This window comes from Taudactylus pleione, unplaced genomic scaffold (genome assembly GCF_031769625.1).
Source record: "Taudactylus pleione unplaced genomic scaffold, aTauple2 ptg000703l, whole genome shotgun sequence".
Lineage (NCBI taxonomy): Eukaryota > Metazoa > Chordata > Amphibia > Anura > Myobatrachidae > Taudactylus > Taudactylus pleione.
This window is the reverse complement of record NW_028285105.1, coordinates 5,456,747-5,474,088: the sequence shown is the minus strand read 5'-3', so window position 1 is coordinate 5,474,088 and position 17,342 is coordinate 5,456,747. Positions and strand designations below refer to the sequence as shown.

At 45.5% G+C, this 17,342-nt stretch overlaps 1 protein-coding gene across 1 annotated transcript in view; it reads left to right on the top strand.

The window, feature by feature from the left end:
* The first annotated feature begins 3,969 nt into the window (after positions 1 to 3,969).
* The window catches only part of LOC148477664 (17-beta-hydroxysteroid dehydrogenase 13-like), a 44,712-nt gene continuing 31,339 nt past the window's right edge, over positions 3,970 to 17,342 (top strand). Inside the window, exon 1 of the mRNA XM_088456398.1 lies at positions 3,970 to 4,179. Within this exon, the coding sequence (XP_088312524.1) occupies positions 3,970 to 4,179 (210 nt within the window). The remainder of the gene's footprint in view (positions 4,180 to 17,342) is intronic.

The following is a 17,342-nucleotide window of genomic DNA, read 5'->3' as shown; positions in this document are numbered from 1 at the left end:
GCCCCGTGTGTCCGTAAGTGCCGGGCACGCCCCCAAGAGTTACGAAAAGGGGACGCCTCTTATAGACACGCCCCCTTTTCGATGACCATGCCCCCTTCTCGGTCGCGCGCGCACCTTCGTCGCGCGCACGGACATGCCCTCTCTAGCTCCGGCGCCCTGCCTCCCGCCGGAGCTAGAGGGAACACTATAAATCTGGACAAGCTGAGGAAAAAGTTGCACCAGCAACCACCGCAGGACAACAGTGTGAAGTTTGTCCAAAGCCTACCTGAGTCATACACAGGGTGAGCTGGGGCGTATCTACCCTATGGCCAGGATGGCACTTGCCAGGGGTGCCGGCCAACGGGGGGGGCGCCTCCCGGCAGTGCCACCCACGGCCAGAGGGTAGCGAACTCAATTAGTGCCCAGTCACATGGAGTCTTTCCCCCACCTCCTGTAGGGTCTCTTGGGACTGGGAGACATCATGACGTCTCCCAGTCCATTCCCATATTGCCCTGCGCTGAGAAGCCGTTAGGATGGCCGCGACGTTTGGGCGGGCAACAGTGCCGGCCAGCCCATCAGCTCCAGTGAGTCCTCAATGATGGCGATGCTGCCGACACCAACACACCGCTGCAGAAGCCAGTCCCCCGCTGTGCAGGAGACGGCAGGTAAGTTTACTGTGGCTGGCGGGGAGAGGTGAGGAGGCTGCATATGCGCACGCAACCCCCCCCCCCGACAGACTAAATTTGTCTCCGTCTCTGAATGCATTGGCCGCCAGGTGCGAAGGAGCTGTCGCTCCTCAGATAGAGAGCTCTGATTTTCAGTGCTCTCTGCAGAGGATTTGGCTGGGGCGAGAGCAGCTACGCTTCCTGAGTAGCAGCAGCAGCTCCGCTGGACCCCGGCAGCGACCCTCCTCCTCCTTCCTCAGCCCTCGGTTTTGTAAGTAAGCTTGCTTTCGTGTGTGTGTATATATGCTATGTGTAATCATGTTTGTGTTTATTTGTGTATATGTATGTATGTTTGTATGCTGTGAGTAAGTGTGCTCATGTGTGTGTATGTGTGCTGTGAGTAAGTGTGCTCATGTGTGAGTAAGTGTGCTCATGTGTGTGTATGTGTGCTGTGAGTAAGTGTGCTCATGTGTGTGTATGTGTGCTGTGAGTGTGTATGTGTGCTGTGAGTAAGTGTGCTCATGTGTGTGTATGTGTGCTGTGAGTAAGTGTGCTCATGTGTGTATATGTGTGCTGTGAGTGTGTATGTGTGCTGTGAGTAAGTGTGCTCATGTGTGTGTATGTGTGCTGTGAGTAAGTGTGCTCATGTGTGAGTAAGTGCTCATGTGTGTGTATGTGTGCTGTGAGTAAGTGTGCTCATGTGTGAGTAAGTGCTCATGTGTGTGTATGTGTGCTGTGAGTAAGTGTGCTCATGTGTGTGTATGTGTGCTGTGAGTGTGTATGTGTGCTGTGAGTGTGTATGTGTGCTGTGAGTAAGTGCTTGTGTGTGTATGTGACTGTGTGCTGTGAGTAAGTGTGCTCATGTGTGTATATAAATGTATGGGCTGTGTAGTGAGGGTGGCTGTGCTGAGGAACGCTATGCAGTGAGGGGCTAAGGTATGAGGGGCTGTGATGAGGGCTGTGCAGAGGGGGGCTGCGAGGTGACAGGGTTTTTCTGTGCTGTTATTAATGGGCAGGTAGAGTTATTATAAATATAGATATGGGGTTTCGGCACATGCGCCTTACCTATTTCAAATATGGGGGGGGCGCCAGTCCTTTACTTTGCCAGGGGCGCTCGGACCCCTAGATACACCCCTGACGGTGAGTATAACTCCCATTTATATCCTCCCCACGCATTTCAACAGTGTACACTATGGAGCTCATTCAGACCCGCTCGCAAGTTGTGGTCGCTCGCTTGCAAAAAGGGGCCGGATATTTAAATGAAGTGCTCGCACTGCGGTGCTTAAGGACGCCCACTATGTTTTAGTGAGCTATGGCAAAGTGCGCTCGCAAGTGTCTAAAGACATCCCCTTGCCACTCGCAACACACGTCATCTCTGGGAAATGTAGGATTAATCGGGACCATCCTGAGCCATCGGAGCTGCTCGCAGCCCTTGGGGTTGCCTTAACCTTCCGCAAGCACAGCGATCACTGCTAGCTGAAATACATACAGGTGACGTGTACAATGACACTACTTTGCTAATTATGCACGCCCTTTCAACTGCGTTTTTGCGGCCTGACACGTCTGCGTTCGCACATCCCCCGTTCACAAGCACCTTCCCCTGTTACCACCCACAAATGGCACTATCTGTCACTTAAAACAGCGACCTGATAGTGGCTTACGAGCAACCAAAATCAGATTACAACGAATGGCTTGCGCACGCGCACTGCGAATTCTACGCATGCGCAGATGGGCGAAAATCTCGCACAGCGAGCGATCGCGCCTTAGCTAGCGGGTCTGAGTCAGGTTCTATGGGCGAATTAAAAATGACCGTGAAAACGGCTTATCGTGCACATTTATACTTATCAGTCAATCCTATTAGCCACGTTTTTTGCATCTGCAAATTCTCCATACCCAAAAGTGGCGAAAAGTTTTCTCCACCACCAGAGCAGGTGATAAGTTGTGCAAAACCCCTATTTTAAAGTAAAAATGTCGGGACTTGGTGCAGAACCCCTTGTACACCCCCCTTAATGACCAATGAGGGGGAAAAAAGTGTTTAATTAGTGTAATTTGGCCAATAATTACATGTAATTTTTGGGGTGAAAAAATGTAAAATGATGGAAAATGGGTTTAACGTAGTGGGTCAGGCATTTTGGGAGGCTTTATGGATGGGACATGTGTTTTAAACATTGCAGGTGGCTGCACCAGGTGTATTTTTAAAAATGTTTAAAAGTGCCCTAAAATGACATAAAACTATACTTGCACCCATTTTAATGTACCCCCAATTTACCTGCAGCATTTATTTTACCCCCCAAAAAAAAAAAAAAATAATAATAATAATAATTGCTTTCTATCATTCTTCCACTATTATAGCAAAATGCCTATAACAGCTATTTGACACAATTTAAGAACCACATTTATTAGGGACACATTTGGGGGGTACAGAGAGATTTCCCCGTTTTCTGTTGTATTTTTCGCTGATTACACCATGGCCAGTTTTCGGGAGAATGCTGCATTTGGAATTGGATTGTGCATACGTTAAGTTTTCACATTATCGTGGCTGATTGATTTCGGTACTATATATGTTTAACTTTTCTTCACAACATACGCCAAACAGCAGTACATTATTAAGACCAAGAAAGTGCCAGGAAACATTTTTGTCACCACTACTACATCCAGAGGAACTGAACAGTTCCATTATCCCAGGCAGCGATAGATAGATACTGTATATATAAATATGTGTGTATATGTTTTCTGTATGGGACCCGACGCTAACCGTAGTGGCCGGACCTACCCCTCTCCTCCAAAATCAATTTATCCAGCAATATGCAACTAGAAAGGTTTTTACCAATCTTGGAGTTTAGGAAAGAGATTCTGTATTCTGTGAAATATGTCCCAGTGATTTTAAATCAGAATTCAAAAATTTAATAAAACATGACTCCAGTTGATATTTGAATATATCTGGAGTCCCACACCCCATCACTTCATCACCACCACCAAATCTGGCTACACCATTGTATCCAACCTAATATCCTGAACTTCTTGCATAAAGGAAGGATAGTAAAAACAAAAAAGTGTCATTAAAGACTGTACAGGTGCTAAAGTTTAAGTGTAATTTGTAAGTGATAATTCTATTTTAGAAATTCTGTTTTTTTTATTACAGTACAAAAATGTTTTTGTAATATGATTAAGATAAATAAATAATAATACAGCAACACCATATAATATTAAATTCAGTTGGCAATGAGTGAGTTAACTGTAAATGGGCAAGCCTTAGTGCAGTGACGTGAGGCAAAGCTCTGTGGCTTTCTTTCCACTACTGTAGTGATCTACTGTGCTGGGAACAATGAACATTGTCTTAGAGATCCTCCTGCTGCTGCTCACTCTTCTCTACTCATACTTGGAGTCCTTTGTGAAGTTGTTTATTCCTCTGAAAAGGAAAAGTGTGAGTGGGGAAACAGTCCTGATCACAGGAGCTGGACATGGCATAGGAAAAGTGACAGCTACAGAGTTTGCCAAACTTCACAGTGTACTGGTGTTGTGGGATATCAATAAGGTGAGATGACTTGGTATTGTTTTTGTCTCCTAGATCTCAGAGACTGCAGACCTGCTGCCGGGGTACTACAAGTTCCAGGATGCCCTTGTCAGTCTGCGAGAGCCACAATTTGCCTGTAACCTAACAATTAAGTTGTATTAAATAATGGTACAGGGGCTGATTCAGTGCACACAAGTGCAATGCTGATGGCAGATTCCCGATTACCTGGAATCTGCGTGTGTGCAGGACCCATTCTGCGCATGTGCAGAACGTTTCCTGCGTGATCGCACGCAGGCCCCTATATGTCTCTGAAATATAAAAAATGTATTATCCAATGCGCTGTTATTTGAAGCAGCCAGTAGGGGTTGTCAGTCCCGACAAAATATATAATCTATACAAAGATGTATACCGGCGCTAAATTGAAGTTGCTGTATTTAGTTAAAACATAGACAAGTGTGCAAGTGTGCGATAATCATGTGTCCAACATGGACACATGATTATCGGGACAACGACCATTATCACCAAAGGGAAGCAGCTACAAGTGAGTCCTATCCAGTCTACACTCTGTGATCAACCAACAGGATTTGGACACAGGAGCTACCATCTGGACTGAGTAATCAGGACAATTCACTTTGTAAATATTTGCTGGACCCTGCCTGTGGAATTGTACAACAGTCCCAACGATAGTGTCCTACCCATGGATTTATTAGTCCCCTATTAGCGATATATTGGACATTGAATTTATTGCTCCCAAACTATAGGGTACACTCTATCTATGGTATTTTAATTATTTTTTATGTTAATAGGTATATGATGAAATAAATGTGATCAATTGCACACTTGTCTATGTTTTAACTAAATACAGCAACTTCAATTTAGCGCCGGTATACACCCTATATGTCTCTGCCTGATTGACAGGCAGAGGCTTTTACAGGGCGGTGCTGGGGCGGGAAACGGGGGAACATTGCCCTCGTTTTCCGGGAGTGACAAGGCCAGGATCTGCGTACATGGACACAGATTCCTAGTCTCGCATGCCGGCCATCCTGCATAAACTGAGGTTTACTCAGCTAGCTGTCGCCGTCCAACATCGTGACCGATGGTGATCGTAGGCTGTTAGACACCTCCTGCTGTTCTTACATTTTAGCGAGGACGGAATTGCAAAGCTGCTTGTGTGTGGCTTCGCAATTCCATCCTCTGCTGAATCAGCCCCACAGTACACATTTATAAGTACATTTAAATAAGGACACTCATTTTCCATTAGATTAGATAGGTATAGCAGTTTTAAAATCAGGGGGCATAGAGCATAAATATATTTCATATCACCTGTTGTGTTCCTGAAGATTGCTTAGTAGTGTTGACTTGTGTCAAACAATAGAACCATTTTACAGCATGCACTGTATATGTGTTAATGGTAATGTTGCAATACACTTTTACATAAACACCCTGGAATATGCTTGTACAGTCTATACCAGTGTATGTGTACCCATGTTTATTTATGATGTATGATTGCATGGTATTCTGTCTATAATCTGGATAATTATGAGCTTGGAAACTCATAAAATAGACACCAACTGGTTATGCATTGGTATTATTTATTGTTAGTAAAGTCACAAGTGACAATATGTTTGGCATGTATTTGTTACTAGCACTGGTAGGACGCCATTGCAAGTTTCCCCAATGATCGACATTCCAGAGAAAAATCAGGCACATGGAATGATGGAAACATTCTGCTAATCCATAACCGCTTTATAGTATTCATCCAGCAACTTGCTACTTTAATATAGGAAAAACTGAATAGCAAAAAAAACGACCAAATAGATATATTTATTAAAATAACACACCTTACAACGTAGGGTAAGCATAAAATTATAAAAATATAAATATATACAGTACATAAATGTGCTGATATAAGCTATAGTGAAACAGTTGCTTTAATTGGATAAAAAGCTATTCTGATATAGTGGACTATTTGTTAAACAGTTTTTATGGTCAATCCTTTGAAAATGTCTGTTTTTGGAGGATTTCCGCAGTATCTATATGGGCCATTTTACAAGGGAATACCACAACAGATATCTGAGATATCTGAGGCACTCCCTCAGTTTTCGAATGAAGCAGCAGTCTCCATAGCTTTCTATGGGGACTGCGAAAATGCCTAATTTACCAAGCACCCAAAAGCTTAGGTTTTTAGAGCTTGGCCCCGATAGACATAGGGGCCCATTTATCAATAATCGCATACTCAATGCAATCTGGGCACAATATTAGCGCCCATAATGGCATTGCAGTATGTGATCATACTGCCTGGATGTTTTAAAGAGCACCTGCAGGGAGAGGGACCCTGAAAGTGGCCTGATCCTGCGATGTGCTGGGAGTGAAGTGACAGCATCAGCAGTCTTTTCACTCCTGTGCCGGGAGGGACTTCTGCGCATGCGTGGTCTACAGACGGCGGCCATTGCCGGGGAGGGCTCCTACACGACCCTCTCCTGGCTAGTTTTGAGATATGTAGCCTATGGGTACAGCTGCAACGCACCAACCTTTGGGGGTTGTGGCTGCTGTCGGAAATGGTTGGAACGCAGTAGATATCGGATGTATATGCTGCGGTGCCTTCATAATACATCTGGAGGAAACGTAATATTTGCTGCTATTCCCCGAAAACACACGTTTTGCAGCAAATAGTTAATAATAAATGCCCCATAGTAACCTATTAGCTAAGTTTTAATTACAATCATTAAATGCAAAATATAAATGGACCACGGCTGTCTGAGGTCAAATAGTACTAATAAAAAATATAATACAATGTTGCAAGCTTTAATTTTATTTTGATTATTAACTTTTATTTATAGGGCACCACAAGGTGTGCACAGCGCCATGCAATGAAACAAATTATGCACATATTGCAAAAATACAAAGGATAACTATAATGTAAAAAAAAAAAAACAATGTTGGGGGTAGAGCTGTAGGATGGAGAGACTTACTAAGGGCTCTATTTACAGAGTTTAGATGAAATTGCTCTTCCGATATTACGACTGTTTGTGGGGTATCATAAAAGGGATAGCGAATGACATCTCCTTCTGTGACAATGAAAGCACTGCGCAGTGCAGACCTGGTGGAAGACTGGGATGTGAATACATACATCTCCTGCTTCTGTCTGTGACCCCGTCTTTCCTCCGCCTATATATAAGTACATAAATATACACACACACACACACCTTCTATGCTGCGCTCCACCCCTTGCAGTCTTATGGCTGTAAGAAATGCTGTTAGGCTGAATGATAATCTTACAGTACATGAGATGGGTGTGTATGTGTTGGTTATTATAATAGTCACTTTCCCACCCTATATACCAGATATTCTAAACTTTTTTACATGTTGTGACATCTGCAATGTAGTTAGATATTTCATAATACACCAATGTTGAAATATTGTACTATGTGTTACGAGAAATCGCCCTGCGCTGTCTTTTCATCCGGGCGCTAGGACCCTCGACCTTCTGCGCTACTGTGCATGTGTGGCCGGTCCACGCATCTTCAGCTCCATACTCCATGCTGGAAGGATGTACCCCTGAGTCTCCAGCATACAGACAGTGACCCCTGATGTATGTACACAACCACAGTGAATACCCCACTGCCACCACTGTATGTACAGACACAGGTGTGTGCTCCCCTATATGTTCCTGGCTGGATCTGGTATATACAGTACACCATATACTGCGTTGTGTACCTATTATGCATACAGTACATACTACCTACAGCCTAAGCATTTCAGGGAGATGTGGTAGCAACACCTAGGAGCGTGTGGGTAAAGTGGACGTGTACTGCTACATCTGAGAGGCGTGACATAAATTGTCTCACATCCAAATGTAAACAAGCCCCAAAGCACTTCGTAAGATCTACTTGTTGATGAAAACACACTGATACTTTTCAGAGGTATGCGTTGGTCATCCAGGCGGAGGGGATGCCGACGCTTACAATACCGGCATCAGAATACAGACGCCGGTCAGAATACTGGTGCCAGCATCTCGACCGTGGGATGCCGAAGGTAAGTAGCAGGGTGGGGGGGAGAGATAGGTTTAAGGGTTAGGCACTAGGGGGAGAGTTAGGGTTAGGCACTAAGGGGGGAGGGTTAGGTTTAGGGTGCAGCGAGGGGGAGGTTAGATTCAGGCACCAGGGAGGATTAGGGTAGGGCATACTTGCCTACCCCCCCGATTCGTCAGGGAGCCTCCCGAACATCGAGAAGCCTCCCGGTGGCTGCGGACCCCTGCACCCCCCCCCCGCAGTTTTGAGAGAAAAACAGCTGTAATCTCGGCATTGTGTAGCAGGGGCAGGGCCCAAATGCCCCATTTACTGGTCAAGCCCCCTGCAATGCCGATCTAGCTGCTCCCTCCCTGAGAGGGGGAATGTTTGCATACCGACCACCAAGTGTCGGTATGTTAACCCTGTTGGGATACAGGCATCAGGATTTTGACTGCCTCGATCCCCTCTGTTGGTACAGTATTACATACCGATTTTTTTTCAGAAAATACATGTAGCCATAGGAATCTTTGTGCCTTATAACCAATGCTGGGAAATTAAATGAATAATCCCATTTGAATGTATATATATATATATATATATATATATATATCTCTAACAGCTTCATGGTGGGGGTTAGGTGCAATCAGGGAGATTGCTACACTCGTCAGGGAGATTGCTACTGTTTCAGGGAGTCTCCCTGACAATCAGGGAGAGTTGGCAAGTATGATACAGTAACTGCTGCTTTAACCCTATGTCATCATGTATGCAGGGGCATAGGGATGGCGGTTCCGATGGAGCGCAAGCTCCAGGCACCGAAGAGGATAGAAGGTGCTGGCTTGACTTAAGCCTGATTGCAGGCAGCTCCGCAGTGCGGACGGCACAAGATCACACCCACTGCAAAGCCACGCCCCCTTGCAGTGGTGCGGCTAGCTCACGTAACCTATCGAGCCCTCTCCCTGCCTTCCCAGAGATTGACGTCATCGGGAAGCGGGGCCTAAGTCCTGTGTGTGTGTAGGACACATCTCTAAGCAGCACTGAGCATCGGGTGACAGCTCCCCGCGGGCCGTCGGCAGGACAGATGTGGCGCCGACGGCAGTACACAACCCCGGCCCCGGTCATGAACCAATCACAGACCGGCAGCCAAATAAAAGAATCATCGGTGGTGGCCTTTTAAATTTGCTGCCGGCCGCTAGCCACTCACGACTTGAGGACCGGCAGCCAATCAGAATCAGCAATGTGGCTGTTTCTGATTGGCTGCCGGTCCGTGCCGTCATTGGTTCACAGCCGGCACCAAGTCCAAATCGCCACCGCAACTTCCCCAGAGCTCCATTCCAGCACTAATCAAAGCAGTCAGTGGCCCTGCCTGATGATGCGCCGCCCGCGAGAGCCCACTGCCAGCCGGGGCACAGGGAGAAGCCGGACTCTGCAAGCACCGACTCCGGACAAGGAAATAGAGGTACAGGGGATGAGAGAAGGAATAAGGCAGCGTGAGGTGCAGCGGGTGGGAGAGGGAAGTAGGCAATGTTAGGTGCAGGCATACTTGCCTACTCTCCCGGGACTGTCGGGAGCTTCCCAAAAATCGGGTGCCGCTCCCGACACCCCGCAATAGAAGGCAAGACACCCGGTCGGTTGGGTCTGGTGCTGGTCTTAAATATAGGGGGATCCCCACGTTTTTTTTTACCCCTATATTTAAAAACCAGAACTGGTCCCTGCAGCCTTGGGTTGGTTTCTAAAATACAGTGGTACCCTACACTTTTTGTTCCCCATATTTTTAGAAACCACCACTGGCTGGCAAGCCTAGGGCTGGTTTGGCTTTTGGGGGGGGGACCTTATGTCATTTTTTTTTTAAATGTTTACTTCTTTTTTTTACAGGTACAACACAATGGGAATTTTCAGGAAATATTCTAGGGACCCCCCTAAAGATGTGTAGACATGGGGGATCACTATGGGTACCCCCATTTTTAACTCCTGAAGGAGGTCGGGGTTTCAAATAGCCATGGCAGGTGCATTTTTGTAGAAATTTAAAAAAAATGCGTTTTGGGACTTAAAAATATGCTAGTACCCATTTTCATGTACCCCAAATTTGATGGGACCATTTTTAAAAATGAAAAAAATAAGCTAAATGTTCTTCTGCATCACTTCTTCAAAGTCGGGAAAAAAAAACCTGCCGCGGCTATTTAAAAACCCGACTTTCTGTTGCAGCCAAAAACGGGGGTACCCATAGTGATCCCCCATGTCTGGACATCTTTAGGGGGGGTCCTAGGATTATTACCCGAAAATTCCTGTTTTTTTAACGCCGATCCAAGTATCGCCGGGTCCCGTTTTCGCCTACTTTCAAATTGAATACGGGGATACGCGGGCATACGCGCGATACTTTAACGCCTACAAAACAGGCGAAGGAGGCGATAAGTCCGGCCCGCGTTAAATTATCGCGGCTCGGCTCAATTTGAATACGGGCCTGAACCTTAATATCAAAATCCCTAAAGCTTGGGGAGGGGGGCTCAATTAAAATTTCCATACCCCCACTTAAAAAATTCCCACTTCGAGCACTGTAATATATATATATATATATATGTATATATCTATATAGAGAAAATAATCGGCACTCACCAGATATATGAAAAAATACTTGTTTATATATGCAAAAACAGGTTTTAGAATACCCATAACAGCAAGGTACAGGGGTTCAATCCAGTCGACGTTTCGATCCCAATCCAGGATCTTTATCAAGACTTCAGCAACCATACAGCAGTAGTTCCCAATAAACAACCAAGTGCAAGATATACACCATCACCATTTAGCCAGACTAAATACCCTCAACAATTAACTCAGGGTGCCACCCCCAACCACACAGCCTGCTGAGTAGCAAGAGTAACATAAACGCAATATTTCCATTAATCTCCCCAGAAAGAGCTGCTCACTTTAAGTAGAGCGCTCTTACCTGAGTGACGATCACACAATAGGGCCAGCGCTGTCCACAATAGCGCAAGAAGGTATAATAATATTGCAAAAGCGCGACCACCGGAAGTGACATGCGTTCCACCTCCGTGGAACGCACGCCGAAACCGGAAGTCACGTGTCCGGACTACATTTGTAATCAGGAACCTAGTTGAACTACGTGCCATCACATTGGAACGCATAGCTAATACATAGCTAAGCCTATATAAGCGCCATCTAGTGGAATACTGGTATATTGCGCATAAGCAAAAAGATTTTTTGTGTGTTACTGACATGCTTGAAATACAGTCAATCATTGTGGGTAAATAGTGTGGCTATTTCTAACACCAAGTACATATAAAAAAAACAATAAAATAAATAAACCACAACAATGAAAAAAAATAAAATAAATAATAAGAGAAAAACTATAATAAAAATGTGTATATATCTATATATATTATATATATTCCTTTAGACTACAACAGCTCACTATCTATGAATAATACAAGAGAACGGACTCTGGGCCTGATTCAGCTTAGATCGCGGTGTCACGACCAGAGTTGCTGTACCTGGCGGTTCGTGGTCTCTGCCTGTGCTGGTGTCTGGAGGTTGGCGCGAGGTGTGCGTGGTTGTTCCAAGGGTACAGGCCATCTGGTGACAGGTGAGACTGGCAGCGCTGCCACGCTGGGGACTGCTGGGCGCCGCCATCTTGGTTTTGGGCATGTGACCTGAATGGGCCAATCAGGTTGGAGCTTCTGGCATGTGACTGTCAGTAGCCTATCATGCACTTTCCCATGGTACTTAAGGGTGTTCAGCACACCCTCTAGTTGCCAGTGCAATGTGTACACAGTGCAAGCTGTGTGAGAGTTCTCTGTGCTCCTTAGCTCAGTGTGATTATTGCAGTCCCAGCAGTGCTCCGTCTCCTGCTCTGTCTCCACCTCTATCTGTTCCCGGATGTCCACATCTACCCTGCTATACCCCGTTACTCACCCCACGGTTGTGACTCCCCCAGCTCTCCGGACTCAGAGCCCACTCCAGTACTTCAGATCTCTGTTCCTCAATCTCACCTCCAGTGGAGTCTGGACCTCATTCAGAGCCGCTCGCAAAATGCGAGCGCTCGCACTGAATGAGGGCGGCTACATGTAAAAAATGATCCGGCCTCCTGGCCACTCGCTAGGCTGTGGGTTACCACCCATAGCCTTAGCGAGTGACCAGGTTGATGGTCACGATGGTCTCGACCATCGCGACCATCGGGGCTTGAGACGAGACCCTTGAGCCTAGTGCTGATGCGCTGTGTCTCTGTCCCGGCCGGCTCCACTGAGCATGCACGGGATCTCGCAAGTATCGCGAGATCTCGCGTGTAACCTGGAGCCGGCAGCCACTGCAGCTGTCCCTGCTGTGGGGATAGGCTAGCGCCAGGCTGTAGCTGTCGATAACGACAACTACAGCCGGCCGAACGGTCATGCGGTATGACCGTTCGTACATGGCCCTGCCGCTCGGCGCTGCTATCTTGTAGATAGCAGCGCCGATAATGACAGGGGCGCATAGCGCCCCTGTCATTTACCGCCCAGACCCCCGATCATACATAACGTGTGCTGATACCACTTCTAGGCTTCGTACATCTACCCCATTGTGCCTTATAACCAATGCAGGGAAATTATATTAATTATCCCATTTGATAGTATATATCTCTGTTTTTTTAATATAACAGCTTCATAATGGGGGTAATGTGAAATCAGGGAGATTGGTAGACTCTTCAGGGAGACAGGGAGATTGCTGCTATTTCAGGGAGTCTCCCTGACAATGTGGGAGAGTTGGCAAGTATGCGGGGGGGTGGTCAGCCGAATGCGGGCATGCCAGTGCGTTTGCACGCTGTTGCACGGGGCGTGCATAAATTATCCACTGCGATCCCATACGCAGTGTGAGGTCTCATAGCAAATGTGCGTATGGGTCTGATGGTACTAGATTGTACCGATGGTTTCACTATTCTAAGTATTACGGATGTGCGTATGGTACAGTGGGCGTCCTTATGTGGCACCATGGCTCCTAGCTACACCTCTGTCTGTATGTCATCCAATACTATGCGGTGTATATGTCTGGACATGCATATGCCTGTGCACTCTATTGATGTGAAACTCCAAGTGCTATCAACAGATTGGCTTTTCCCACACTCTGAACTAACAGGGTGAAATTGCTCAGTTTGGCTGGAATTAATGACTCTAGGTCATTAGTACTGCAGCTTCTTCCAGATGCAGTCTTGTGTCGTCCATGTGGTTATTATTTTGTCCCTATGGATTGCATGCCTTGAAGAGATGAGAACCCCCTCACAATCTAGGTGTGCGATAAAATATAGAAAGATGGTTTGTTTCATGGAGAGTTTATTTAAATAAAATGTTTTTTTTTCTCCAAGTGTCTATGGGGCATATTTATTACAGAATATTTGCGGGAATAACCTGTACATTTTAAGAATCCCAGGGATTTAAGAGGAAGGGGACACAGCAGATATCTCTGACTGCAAAAGCAGCTATTCTGTCGGATTTGTCAAGCTCCGGAATCCCTCCACGCATGCACAGGCCAACGTCTGTACATGTGCAATATGCGCGCCAATGCCAACCTGGAAGCAGACTGATAGCCTAAGCTACCGCTCTTCTTCTACCAGTTCACCAGGACCGACTCTTTTCGGTGTAAATTTTCAGCAAGAGAAAAATAGAAGGGCTCCATTTATCAATGAAGCATAACCTCTTTAGCACTCGAGGTTATGACTTTCTTTCTGGATTTAACAGAAATCACAGCATCACTCTCTCCATCACGTTAGGCTGCCAGGAGCTCAGCGGAGGACCTCACAGACGAGGAGGACTTTGCTGGACCTCGGAGGGGTGAGTATTGGTAAATACCAGTGGATTTTTTGTTTGTATGACAGTGGTACTAAATGAACAATTCCACTGGTGTTTACCTTTGTTGATAAATTGGGGCTTAAATACATACTTGCCAACTCTCCCTGATTATCACAGAGAGACTCCCTGAAATAGTAGCAATCTCCCTGACACCCTGAAGAGTCTCGCAATCTCCCTGATTACATCTCACCCCCATTATGTAGCTGTTATATATAAATAAAAAAACCAGCAACAACAAAAAAAAAACAAAAAACAGATCTATACATTCAAATGTGATAATTAGTATAATATCCCTGCATTGGTTATAAGGCACAAAGGGCCTGATTCAGACCCGGTCGTAAGGTTGCGTTCGCATTCAGCTGTCCACATCCAAAGTATGCAAATCCCGCGATCGCTAGCAAGACAGCCCGCCCACTATGTCTTGCCGTGTGATCGCGGTATGAAGTTAGACGCCCACCAGCCTGACACAAGACGCCCACTTTCCCTTAGTAACATACATCATCTCCAGGAAGTGTATTAAACAATCAGTAACATTGGCTGACATCGTACCCATACGCACCACTTGTGGTTACCCTACCGCAAGCAATGAGAGTGCTGCTGTTTTTAAAAAATCAGCCATGTGACATGTATGCTGATGATGCGTCTTAATTATGCACGCCCCAGAAATTACGTTCCACCGCACAGACACGCCTGTGTTCGCACCACCACACCCAACCAACCCCTGTCAACACCCACAAACGGCACTTCCTGTCACTCATGCTTGCGGTGCGTTTGTGTACAGACTGCGAACGCTTCCTGATCGCATGGTCTAGTTCGCGCATGTGCCCTGTGTCATATACGCATGCGCAGATTGCAAACATTGGCAGGCTACCTGCGAACGCAGCCTTGCGGCCGGTCTGAATCAGGCCCAAAGATCCCTATGGCTACTTTAATTTTCTGAAAATTATCAGTGTGTTTTCATCAAGAAAAAGATCTTAATAACTGTTTTGGGACTCATCTATATTTGGATGAAAGTCAATTATATGGCACGCCTCTCAGATATACAGTACACGTTCACTTTACCGCTGCGCTCGTAGGTGGTGCTTTCACAATCTCTCTGAAATGCTTTTTCAAAAGTAAGCAAGTATGCCTAAATAATATGAGTGAAAATGTTCATTTTCACTATGCGAATTTAGCCTACAGCATATGATCATATCAACACTACATTTAAAAGGCGGCCTTCATGTGGTTTTTTCTAGTGTTTCTGTTTACAGTATAACTACAGTTGGAATCCTGATTCTGGCAGCTATGTTTATGTTGCCACCTTTAGTTTTACAAGCACCGGCATGCCCAAACACTTTAGGAATGACAGGGATTACTGGGATCTGTAGTCAACCAGCAAAGAAAAAACACAAATTATTTCCATGGATGTGGGAACACTGGGAAGAGCCCTAGGGCCTGATTCAGAGCCGGACGCTATTTGTGCTCGCTCGTTCATTAAAAAGGGGTGGCTATTCAAATGAACCGTTCGCACTTTGCGGTCTGTTCACACTTCTATGTCTGAACGAGCGAACAAAACTTGCGGTCGTAATTTTGAAAAAGACGCCCCCTGGCCGCTCGCACCATATGTCATGTTCGCTATTTAATAGATTAATCGAGTACTTCGAACAGCGTATGAACTGCTCGCTATTCTTGTGGTTGGTTTTTCCTACCACAATCTTGCGAGCAGTTCTGACTATAAATCAACCAAGTGACGTGGTCAATGAAGCTCCTGTATTAATTATGCACACCCATAAAACGCCCGTTTTGACCTTTAAGCACGCCTGCGTTCTGATCTCCACTCCCCGTTTTCAAGCACCTTCCCCTGTTACCACCCACATACGCCTCCTCCTGTCACTCAAAATAGCAGGCATTTGCTATTTAGCGAACAAACGATTTTCGACCGCACTGACTGGTTCGCGCATGCGTATTAAAATCTGTACGCATGAGCAGATGTGCGAACATCGCTCATAACGAACGAGCGGCTGCTTACGAGCGGCTCTGAATCAGGGCCCTAGTGTACAGGGCTGTTTTTTCCTATTTCCTAAGGGGGAGGGCTGAATTATTATTAATATGTTTTTTGCAGGCCCAATTACACTAGTGATTTGAGGCCCAAGTTGATCAGGCTAGTGGCACTTCAGCTTACCCACTATGGTGTCCCTGGCCTAGTCTGTCATAGTCTAGTGCTAGTAGCAGCTTTATGGATCCATCTAAGGGGAGGCGTCCCGAAAAGAAGCCCATAGGCATCTCTTGGGTAATGCCATATGAGGTTGCAGTGTTAGTGTTAGCATTAAATCTGTGTATTTTTTTATTGTTATGGTCTATAATTTACATTTACTTAAAAAAATTATCCAAGTTTAATTGATTAGTTATTACTAATTTATTGATTGTATTAAATATTTATATACACACTCCCCTGATGAAGTTCGCAATTGGATGAAACGCATTGGGGTGGGCTACCACACCACCTCCCTCTGTAGTCAACAGCTATACTTTGGTTACTTAGCCCTTGATATCTTTTTCTGGACTGATAAATATTGGTGGATTTTTGAACTCTAAAGGACTTTTAATACTGATGAATCTTCTAGTACAGACTTCTATTTTATTTGCTGTTTATAAAAAAAAAAATACACTATGTGGATATCTTTTATCTCCACATGAACTATCTGAGAGCCTATTTGTCCAAGTGTGGGGGCGAACATAACCTCCTGATTTAATAGCAGATACAGTGAAAACTTAAAAGATTTTCTATTTGGTATGCAGAACTGACACTCACATAGTTACCATGCTGCACTTTATCTCACTCCCTGCACCCACAACTGTTATACGTGGTGATAAGGGAAAGGTATTTATTGTTCCAGTGGAAGCGAAAGCATTTTTATTCAGGCCTACAGCTTTTCCAATGCCACAATTACCGCCGGGTCTACCCGGGTCGCGTCTCAGTGGAAAAGGGTCACTGAAAAATAATCCTGGTCGAGTGACCCGGGAATCCAACCTAGGCAGCTACCAGGGTCAAACCCGGGATGGACCCGGGTAATAGTGCAGTGTTAACGGAGCAACGCAGGTTATCTAACCCGGGTCATGCCTAGAATGAGCTGATTGGCGGCCGTGGAGAAGTCACCACATGCAATTTATGACCTCACAAGTTTAGCAGGGCAAACCTTGGTTCATTGTGAACAGGGCCAACCCGGGAATAAACAAAAAGAAGCTAGGGGTTGTTAGAGATGGGCACACATGCACAAAATCAATACTTTAAAACTGACTTTTATTAGTTATTATATTAAAATTCTATTCACTGGGAATGGTACAGTGAAAAATAGAGGTT